Genomic DNA, 12092 nt, shown 5'->3' on the forward strand with positions numbered 1-12092 from the left:
CATTTTATTATTTTAATATTTTGCCAATAAAAAGCTGTAATAATATCAAATATTAGAAAATATATTTTTTCAAATTTCTTTAAAATTGTTTTTCAAAAAAAATATTACTTTTTTCATAAATGTAAAATTAAAAAAATAATTATAATAAAAACTAAATAAAATACATTGCACCACGGCGGCACCCAAACAATGGACACACATCTGTAAATAACACTGCTCACCCACCGAAACAAAATGTCTGATAGAACGCTAACTCTCGAATAAAGAAACTGATTTGGACCAAACCGTAATATTTCTTTCAAACTTAGACAACATTAGCTGTCGCTTAAGTGTTAAGTCTAGGATTGTTATGAAATTTTTACTGAAGGTGCATACATTTATGTACTTTTGCCATATTATTCATGACTACAACAATAAAGTAGATACGCCCCAATAATACCATAGAGGTAATATATAAATGTTGGGGCAAAATATAAATGTAAATTAAAACAAGTAAAAAAGCGTTAAGTTCGGCTAATGAAATACGGTCAAATTAGGTCTGCTAGCTGCAGAGGCATTCAATGTTAAACTTTTGAGTTTTTTCTCCAATTTTTCATCAAAATATGTGTGTTTTTATATCGTCCTATATTAAAAACAAAAAAAATAAATTTTTTCAAAGAAATCGTGATTTTATCCCGGCGAAGGGAATTCTAAATTTTTAGTTTTTGAAATGATGGTTTTTTGAAAACAAACAAAAAATAAAATTTGTTTAAAAATTAGAAAAAATCAGAAAAAAACTAAATTATGAATTTTTTGCTAATTCCGTTCATAATTTTTTTTGTCCATAAATTGGATGCACCTCTTTTAAAGTGAGTGGAACAATTTTTGTGTTCATGTACAAATTTCTATTTTTTCAAAAGTATGAATGATTTTCTAAAATACAAAAATACATTTTCTAGTTTCCCCTACGTTCCCCATTATTTGTTCTCTGGTTTTTTGACTCTCTCTCTCGATTCTTTTTGTGCTTTGCCTATAAAGCTGTTGTGGTTCGTTTTGCTTCCATTGGTTGTTGTCATTCATATCTTCTCACACATTGACAAACCAAACACGTATAGAGGTCGTTTGTTGTCGGAAAACAATCACTACCCAGCCAGCATTTTTTGAAAATTCTAATCAAATTCGTGTCTTTTTTGATCCGACTGCACGATTAAAAAGCTGGAATGTGAGCTCATTTTCTGATCATAAATGACTCCTTTGTCGGGAGGAAAACGTAACCTCAGGCGACTCTTCTAAACAAATCATGAGTCCTCCTCTGCATTAGTTTCGAGTCATTTTTGACTATTTTCTGATGGAATATTAAGTCTTTTTCGAGTCGTATTTCAATCATTTATTGGTGATTTGTTGATTAATGTGGGGCCCTTTTCGAGTCTTTTTTGAGTCATGTTTAGAATCATTTATGAGTCTTTAGGGAGTCATTTATGAGTCATTTTATTAGACGAAATAAATTAAAATTTTTTTTTTTTATTCTTTCCTTTGTTTTGTTGTCTTTTCTGCTTTGTTATGTCTTTTAATTATCCTTTATGTTGCGCGGTGGTTAGTATACTGCTTCTTCATTTCACTTGGCAAAATCTGAACATGTGTTGTGTTTGTCTATACCTTTCATATTATACGTTACATTTATATCAAAGTTTTGTAGAAAGTGTATATGAGAATTATTTACAGCCAAACAAAAATAAAACAAAACAATCAGTTTTTAATCACCTAACTGTTCAAAATATGATCAGATGATACATAATTATAATCACTTCTCAAAACCTGCATGACCCTTTTTTGATTAAGCATTTTTCAATCTTCCAGATGATTAATATGTGACAATAAATAAAAAAATGGTCACATTTTAAACACATCAATGATTTATTTGTGATTGCTACACATTTGTTGTTGTATTATAAATTGAAGTTTTTTAATCATTACAGGGAGTCACATTCGAGTCCCTTTCTGATCATACAAGCGACTTAATCAGTTTTTGATCACCAAAAGGACTCTAAAAAGACTGTGCAATGTGATTTTTGAAAAAAAAACAGTCTTCCAAATGCTAGTTGGATACATCAATAACATATAGTTCGCATATACATTTTTTTATTTTCTTTAATATAAATTGAACATATAATAATTCAAGCTAGAGCTGATGGACTCAATACGTACGTACATATGGTTTACATTGTTCTGCTTTACAAGATAGATAAATCATCTGGAAAAATCAAACGTTATAGAACAATAATTACAAAATAAAATAATAAAATTGTGCCGGCGAAAAAATATAAAAAAACAAAATGTTTATAGAAAATAATAATTTCATAAAAATGTAAACTTTTTCTTGCTTTAAAGAAAAGTACATATTTTTAATTCAGTATGAATGAATTGGTTCATATTTTACAAAATAGCATACACGTATATCCCATGTTTATTTTTCATTAAAAAAAGAAACAAGTATATATTGCTTTATGAATTATATTCATAAAATGCAAAAATCTGAACATTGGGAACAATTTTTGAACAATATTCCTGAATAGAATGTTTTTTTTCTGTGTAGTTAAAAAGCTGTAATTAATATGGGAAAAGGTTTGAACAAAATACACAATTTACCCATGTGATTTGAATAAATTAAAAAAACGGTTAAACGGACGGGACGGGTTCAAAAGTATATATGGGCTGAAGGAGGGCATCTTTTTGCAAATACCAAACTTTGTTCCATGCTGTTCCCTAAAAATTCTACTCTCCTAAAGTTAGAATTTCAGAAAAATTTGGTACCTGAGGAAATATTAAAATAGCTATATGTTTCTTCAGGAATTTGCCAAAATTACATATTTTCCAAAATGTGGAAAATGGTTCGTCTTTAGGAAAATACCACTCCAATATTTTGACCTAATTTTTGGTTTCCTTAGAAATTAACAATCGGTGACGATAAAATATTGGGATTTCTGAACAAGGGGACTGTACCAAAGGGGGCTATACCAAAACGTGAAAATATAACGTTTAGTGGAAGAGTTTTCCGACCGCCAAGAGCCACATATGCCAAACTATAGCTAAATGAAGCTAAACTGAAGCTAAAAACTTTAAAATACCTCAAATAGGTTAAACAGTAATATAGGTCTATTCCATAACATGTACATATGTCCAAAAATTTTTTTACGTAAGTTTTTTGACTAAATGCCGAATTGTAGATAATTGGGCTCGAAAATGTAGCTAAAAACGTCAAAAATATTGGGGCTATTCCAAAACGTGCATATGTTTCCACAAATTTGTATATTACTACGTTGGCCTTCTACAAAACATTTGTCCTATAAGTCGAACTAAGAAAAGATTCCCATCCTCTCTATGTATTGCTTTATTTTTCCAATTTGGAATACCGCGTTTTTCGACATCCTCTTCCACTTGTTTACTCGATCGAACCCTTGACCTTCCAGTTCGGCATGCACCGCCATGCGTCCCGTATTTATACGCTTTTTTAGTGGGTTTATCATGTATAACATGGCCTAGCCAACACAATCGTTGTATCTCGATACGTTTAACTATACTGATGTCGTTGTAAAGCAGATACAGCTCGTGGTTTATACAGTCATAGTATATTGACCGGTAGATCTATCGACGTTATTTTGTAACGTGACAAATGTCACATACATAAATACAACAACACCAACCGTCTACCCCTGCCATCACAGTAGCAGTGAATCAGCATGCGCTCAACGGCACCTCCCTCTACCCCAGTCATTCAATGAAGTCATTCGCTTGCTGTCATCAATGCAGAATAATTCTCATACACTTCATACTAGCTGAACCTTAAGTATTTCAGTTTTCGTGGTTGAAGCTTGCTACTGTTGGGACTTGCTATCCACCAAGATAATCTTTGGTGGCGAGTTGCGTTTGCAAATTTTGGAAGGGACTACCCATTGTGGCTCTCCCATTAATACATTGCACAGTGAATTCTTGTTTACTGTCGCTCACAGAGACTTTGTTGTGTTTACGGCGGTGCCGAGGTAGACGAAGTCTTTAACTATCTCAAAATTATAAGTGCCAACTTCCACAGGTGGTCAGAGTCGATACAATCAACTTTCTTTTTCCCGTTTAGTGGCTGAGCCACTTTGCGGGGATACTTAATTCAGACATGGCTTGGAATAACTTTGAACGTAGGGGCTGTCGAAGGCTCCTTTATAATCGACTAAAACATGTTTGGTGTCTCAAGGTACATATCTGATCAATGGTGGATTTGCCAGGTCTAAAGCCGCACTGAAATGCTCTAATTATTTCGTTGACCATATGCAAATGCATTATATGCAATTGTGGATGGGACATAGGATCGTCGGTACGCGTTCTTCTTGCCAGATGGCGCTAACAAGCTGATGCATACACCTTATTAGCGTGTCGACTCCGGTTTTGAATAGTCCTTCAGCCGGTTTATTGCTGTCTTCAGCTTCTCCTGGTCTGAAGATATACACTCAGTACATGTTCCGTGGTATCTTCGTCGTCTTTTCTAGTATTGGATACCAACAGTTTGCAAAAATATTCCTTCCATTACCTGAGTACTCTTTAAGTATCTGCTACCAGGAAAATGTACAGGCCCTTGGGTTTGATGTTTAACTCTTTGGTAGAATTTTCGGACTGCATTCTGTATCGTGTATGACTCGATTTTTTACACTTCCGCTTTTCCATTTCTTTCTTATTTTTGAGGAAAAACGTTTCACATCTCTTCTTTTCTCCCGAGATCTCTATTGTAAGCGTTGCTACAGATTGCAGGGTACCGCATTCTTCTCTTCAGTAGCAGCACAACACTCCTGGTCATACCTCTTTAAATTCGAATAATTTCATTTATAATTCCCAGGACCGTTGCTTGGTATCATTTATCCCTTACGTTACCCATTTACTTCGAGATTCTCTGCTCAAATCAGCGTAGCTTACTGGGATAGATTACTTATTTCGCAGCTTCCAATATATCTAGTGGATATTCTGCAATCCTCACGATATGAACGCTTCTGGTACTACTCCGCTATGCTTAACCATAACAGTGATCTTGAAGTAAATGCTATTTAATAAATTGATTTGTATGGACATTTAAGACGTCTTTGTACTTTAAGGCCTTTTAGTCTTTTTATCAACATAAATTTTACATTTTACGTGTTATTAACAATTTCCATTTGTAAACAATGCACAAACATGTAAAAAAGTAAGAACTCACAAATTAATTAATAAAAAAAGAAAACTATGACAATTACAGACACGATTCCATAACTCGAACAACTTTAGAAATTAATTAGTATTTAAATAAAATGCCGTTATGCCAGTTTCATTTTTTTACAAGAAGACAAAAAAGTAACGCTTTCAAGAAAAAATATAAATGATGAAAACATGTGTTTTGTGTATTCACATGGGTGAAATATCACAAGCCGCATCCACATATTCGTAGCTGATGAGGGGGTGCTGCTGCTCTTGTTGTTGGCATTGATATGAGTACAAATTTCTGCACCTCCTTCTCCACCGTACTTTTTAATGAGCACCCAAGTGTTAATGCTTAGTTTTCTTCTTCTTTTCATTTTGTATCGTTGGTTTCATCTTTGCTTTCAATAGCATCTGGGCTAGTAGTGCCACCGCACCAGCCATCATAAATGTTATGGATATGGAAATTCATAGTGAAAGTGTTGTTGTGCCGCACAAAGAAAAACTCTTTTCAACACTACTGTTTCGTTTTTAGTATTTTATTTTTGTAGGACATTTAATGTGTGTGTTTTTCTTAAATTATTAAATCAAAACGTTTAAGTAGGTATTTTGCAGAATCTGTTTTAATTACAACAACAATAACTGTTTAATTTGAAATGGAAATTTAAATATATGTTTCTGTTTGCCTATTTTCGTTACAGATTGATGAAGACAACTTACTGGAGCATTTGCGAGAACATGAACGTGAATTAATATTTGGAAAGTCAAGAAAGAGTAAGTATGTTGTGTTCGTGTTGAAAGTAGAGGGAGGAGTTTATGGAATATATTTAGAACAAAGAAAGTTTTAAAATTTAACATTTTTGATCAACATTTAAGGACGAAATCTGTGCTTTTTGTAGTTTTAATATGTACTTTTATTAAACGTCTTTGCTAGAAGTAATTAGCAATAATAGCCTTACCAAGTATTGATCAGAACTTTCTCAGGGCATGAGGAAATTATTTCTACTAAACGGCTTTTACTTTGCGGTTACTTAATACTCATAATTCCAATATATTGACATGTATAAACTCCCAGCACAATGTTGCCATTAACATGACCATGGTGAACTTATAAATATAGGTGACTTTAATAACTTTGGGTAACTGAGGTTGCAGAAAAGTATCAAATATCACCTTCGTTTTGTGGTAATCTCAATAAGTCAATCATTTTGCTTTAGCTCTTCTAACCGGGTAATCCAAACCACCATCCATGCAATGAGTGAGCCATTAAGTGTAAAAATGAAAACAATATGAAAAAATCGAATAAAAAACTGCAATAATTAAGGTAAACCACTATTTAATAGAAAAAAGAGAAAAAACCAAGGAAAAACAATAATTGCCAAGAGTTGCTTGCCTGCAAGCAATTGGAAGTGAGCTTCTCACTACCACGCCTAAGAATTTACTTCCACGACACTTTTTCTTACATAAAAGGCGACAATTAGTATACTGATAATAACAAAAACTGTTATTGCCCGCTTTACATTACGTTCGTATACGTATATATGTATTTGTTATAGGATAAAGCATATTTGCTGAATATTTTTTTAACTTTAAGGTTAATTTGTGTTCAATCAACATAACTTGAATTATAATTTTTATATGTTGAATTTATATAAAAAAAATGTTAACAATTTATCACTTTCTTTTTTCGACAACAACCGAACAAAAAAATCCCTTAAAAATCGATTAGAAATTGGAGCGTTGGAAATTTTAAGAGATTCGTAAAAAATCGGTCCAATTTTTAAGAAAAATTTAGAGAAATCTGCAAAATTAAAAAAAAAGAAAATCTTAAAAAATCGGAAATCAGAGCTGTTGGCGAAAATTGTTAGTTGTGATTTGTAGCTGTCTAGCGCTTACAACATTAAGAATTGTCACTACTGTTTTTGTAGTAGGACGCATATTCTCTGTTCTACCATTAATACCCAGCAATAATTTGGATCCGTTAGTCATTATGTAACCTATTTCAAAGTAATGTAAACAAAAACAAGTAGGAACGTCGTTAAGTTCGCCCAGTATTGCGATTCTGTAACTCATTTTTTCAGTTACCGACAATGTACCGATGTTTTTTCGGTAAGTTAGCGACGAATAAGAAGCAGTCGTAAAGTTCTACCGATAGCAAGAGTGTTGTCAACTTTTATTTCAACTTTTCATTCACAATTTTGGGTTTTAATTTTACCGATTTTTGTCGGTAACTCAAAAAATGAGTTAGAGAGTCGCACTACAGGCCGAACTTGTTTTACCCTCCACCACGACTTGTATTGAAGCAGAAGACCGAAATTAGGGAGGTACCGTTCCATGGGGTCTATATCAAAACGTCGATCAATACATACAAATTTCTGGCTGAAAGTTTTTACACTCAAAGAAGACTAAATACCAAATTTCAGTTTTTCGGTGGGATAATGACGTCACAACCTTCAGAATTACGAAAATCGGAAGGTACCGCTCTATGGGGCTATATCAAAATGTGGACCTATACCTACGAATTTCAGTCAGAAAGGCTTTTACCTCCAACAAAGACTAAATACCCAAATTCGGCCATTTGGGTGGGTTGCTGTGGCCACAACCTTCAAAATACCGAAAATCGGGAGGTACCGTTCCTATATATATGAGGGCATGAACCTATACCAACAAATTTCTAGGAGAAAGTTGTATACCCCCAACGAAGACTAAATACCATATTTCAGCCATTTCGGTGTGATAAATTAAAAAATTAAAAATTACGAAGTTTTTAAGATGTTTAAGATAAATTCCTATAAAAAACAACAAAACAAATGTTAAAAAAATATTTTTTAATTTTTTTTGGTAAAATAACAAAATTAAGAAACATATTAATTATTCGAATCCTTTTACCAAATAGGACTTAAAATTTGTGTAATTAATCGTAGTATAATAAAAAAAATTGGAGAATATCAAAGAACCATTGATATGAATTGATTTTAAATATTAAATCGCGAAAATAGCATCGAAGTCTGCTAGCAAAATTTTTGTATTAAATAGCTGATAAAAAACATGCAAAAAAAGATTTTTTCTTTTTAAGTTTTTGACTTTTTAGGGGCGAAGGCCATTATTTGTGAGATTTAATTAATTTAATTAATCGAGCTTTTTATGACCTAAGGAGATTACATTGAAAAATTGATATCTATCGAAGTCCTACACACAAACATCAACCACTATGCGACGATCGTTTCGTTAGCTGGTTAGGCTAACATCATCAGGCATATTAGATGTTGTTGTTGTTGCTAGACAATTTTCGCCATTTGGAGCTCCTATTTATACATCCAAGATTGCAATTTTGCATTTGTGAAGTTCAAATTGAAGCTTTTTATTTCCAAAGACGACTCATTTGTACCCCTTCTATTCGAGAAATCAATTTTTTCAATGTTGCATTCATATTACAGTCGATGGCTTGGATTGGATTTGGATCAAATTTAAAGAAGTTATGTGTATTTCTTTGCATATAATTTTTACAGAATTCGACTTTTTCAAGGCGCGATATCTCTGGAACCTTTAGTCAAAAATTTCTGAAAAATTTGTTTCCTGATGAGCAGGCATCATCACCACAGCAAAAATTAAAGGAAATCAAAAACTTCATTTTGAAGAAGTGTTCGATTTCCCTCAGAAATCCACACATATTCTTGATCAGTATAAAAAGCGGAGTTGAGCCATGTCCGCCGTAACTCTAGCATCCGCATAAATTAAGTTAGAACTCTATATTTTGCACCGGTGTTTATTTTTGCATAGGCTGGTCAAGTTTGAATATGGGCTATATCAGTCCAGGTTTTGGAATAACAGCAATTTTGACATTAGCAGATACATTTTCTGTTCAGCTATAATTCGGCATTTAGGATCAAGAAATTTCACAAAAATTGTGGACATAGGTCCTAGTTTTGGTATAGCCCTCATATAACGGTACCTCCTGATTTTCGGTATTTTGAGGATTTTAGCTACATTAGGCCGAACTATATATAATTTGACGTCTGAGGTTCCCAGAGGTCAAAAATCAATTTTACCAAAAATTTTCAGCATATGTCTGTGTGTATAGCACCCATATAACTTAACATCCCGATTCTCGGTATTTTGAGGATCTTAATAGAACTTTTGAATTTCCAAGAGCTCACAAATTATTTTCATCAAAAATTGTCAACATAGGTCCATGTTATGGTATAACGGTACCTCACGATTTTCGGTGTTTTGAGGGTTTTAGCTGTTGATGTGGGCGAACTACCTGTAATTTAATAATTGGGGTTCACACTGGTCATAAAATATTTTCACCAAAAATTAGAGTTGTACAATCTAGTTCATTCGAAAGATCTAGTTCAATAGCTCAGTTCTTTTTACTGAACTAGTTCAGTAATCTAGTTCATAGTTCACAATCCAGTTCAATCATTCGGATCAGAATCGTTCACGGGCTCTTAATCGTCCGCCTGATGAAAACAGATACATATACACCAAGTAGGAAAAAAGCAATGCAATAGTATAATTAACTAACAAAATACTATATTTAGATAAAGAAATATTAAGTTTGCATTAAGATTACAAAAAACTTCCTTCAGAAAAAATTGTAATTAGAATTTAATTAAGTGGCTGGCAAAAAACTCGTATGTTGTGTGTGCGTAGAAATTATCACTGCGAAAAAAGCTTTGTTTCTTTTTTCCCTTTTTCTGTCCAAAACAAGGTATATTGAATAGGTAATAGATTCGTTATATTGGGATATTTTATGTAAAAATGTTATTTATGTAGAAATTACTTTTATTACAATGGGGGTTGACACTTCACATTGATCCAACAAAACTCATTACATTACGAAGGCATTTAGCACAGAAGACGGCGTCACTTTATTCATATGTAATGACATGTGAACTAGATTGTGAATCATTCGTTGATCTTCTTCGTGGATCTTTAGGTCGGCGCTTAGTGAGCTATTGAACTATAATGAACTATATCGACTGATCTAGTTCATACGCTCTTTTCAATGAATCGTTCAATTGAATTAGTGCGTTCATGAACTATACAACTCTACCAAAAATGTTTAACATATGTCTATGTTTCGGTATAACCCCCATATAGTCGTACCTCCAGATTTTCGGTATTAGAGGTCACAAAATATCTCCACCAACAATTTTAACTTAGGTCCATGTCTGGGTATAGCCCCTATATAACTGTACTTCCCGATTTTCTGCATTTGGAGGATTGTATCTACATTTTACCGAACTATATGTAGTTTGACGTTAGAGGTTGCCAGAGGTCACAAAATATCTTAACCAAAATGTGTCAACATAGGTCTATGTCTCGATATAGCCCCTAGATAATAGTACCTCCAGATTTTCATAGTTTTGAGGGCTTTGATCAACTTTTCTGACCGAACTACCTGTAATTTAATGTTTGAGGTTTAACGAGGTAACAAATTATTTTCAACAAAAATGTTCAATATAGGTTCAAGTTTTGGTATAGCCCAATATAACGACTCCTCCAGATGTTCGGTAGTTTGGGGGTTTTAGCTACATTTTTTGACAGAAGTACGTGCAATTTGACGTTTGAGGCTCCCAAGAGGTCGCAAATTATTTTTACCAATTGTCAACATAGGTCCATATTTTGGTATAGCCCTCATATAATGGTACCTCCCGATTTTCGGTATTTTTATGAATTTAGCTACCTTTTTTGACAGAAGTACCTGCAATTTGTCGTTTGATGCTCCCAGCGGTCACAAAACTACTGTACCAAAAATGTTCAACATAGGTCCACGTTTCGGTATAGCCTCCGTATGCCTCCAGATTTTCGGTATTTTGAGGATTTTAGTTACATTTGACCGAACCAGGTATAATTTGACGTTTGACGTTCCCAGAGGTTACACAATATCCTAACTAAAAATTACCAACATATGTAGGTTCCTGTCTCGGTTTAGCCTCATATAACTTTACCTCCCGATTTTCGATATTATGAAAGGCAACATTTTTTGACCAAACTATCTGTAACTTGACGTTTGAGGTTTAAGAGGTCACAAATTATTTTCACCAAATATGTTCAACATAGTTAACGTTCCGACAGAGCCCCCATATAACGGCACTTCCCGATATTTTTTAGTTACTTTTTGGCCGAACTATCTGTAATTTGGCAATCGAGGTTCACAGTGGTCATAAAATATCTTCACCAAAAATTGTTAATTTAAGTCTATGATTGGGTATAGCACCCATAAAACGGTACCTCCCGATTTTCGGTATCTTCAGATTTGGCCGAACTACTGTAATTAAAAATTAGAGGTTCCCAAAGTTCATAAAACATCTCCACCAAAAACCAACATAGTCCATGTTTTGGTATAGCCTCCGTATAAGGCTACCCCCCAATTTTCGTCATTTTTAGGAATTTTACCTAAATTTTTCAACCGAAATAGCTGTTGGATTCGAATTAGCAATGTTCGTTCGTCTGTCTGCCCGTTTGGAGCGCATAATAACTCCCGAACGGATGAACCAATTTGGCCTTCGTAATATGTTGTCCAAAATAGTTTTATTTCGAAGATGAGCCATATAGATTCGCTCCTTCAGGTACCTCTTGAAAAATGTTCGGAAAAATCCATACTTTACGCATCGTTAAATTTCAACCTTCTAGATGAGGTTCCAATATGGACTCTATCAGTCTATTCCTTCGGATACTTCCCACACAAAATCTCCGATAAGTTCAGTTTTAGATCTGCTCTGAATTGCTTTAATTTTAGAATAAATTCCCAAAGTTGTAGGAAATCCCTATGGTCCCATGTGTAGTGTTCTGGAGCGCACTATAACTCTCGAACTGATCAACCGATTTGGTCCAAAATATGGCCTTCGAATTATTATGTCCAACCTTAGTTTACGTTTGAAGATGAGCCAAAT

The 12092-nt window shown here is 33.6% G+C and overlaps 1 protein-coding gene across 4 annotated transcripts in view; it reads left to right on the top strand.

The window, feature by feature from the left end:
- Positions 1-12092, top strand: part of stl (ADAMTS metallopeptidase stall) — a 133761-nt gene that overhangs the window by 76653 nt on the left and 45016 nt on the right. For all 4 annotated transcript variants that reach the window (XM_073955891.1, XM_073955889.1, XM_073955892.1 and 1 more), the window contains one exon: positions 5892-5964. In XM_073955891.1, coding sequence (XP_073811992.1) covers positions 5892-5964 — 73 coding nt within the window. The remainder of the gene's footprint in view (positions 1-5891; positions 5965-12092) is intronic.

The sequence above is a fragment of the Musca autumnalis genome, unplaced genomic scaffold, assembly GCF_047663935.1.
Source record: "Musca autumnalis isolate F117 unplaced genomic scaffold, ASM4766393v1 scaffold_5, whole genome shotgun sequence".
Classification (NCBI taxonomy): Eukaryota; Metazoa; Arthropoda; class Insecta; order Diptera; family Muscidae; genus Musca; species Musca autumnalis.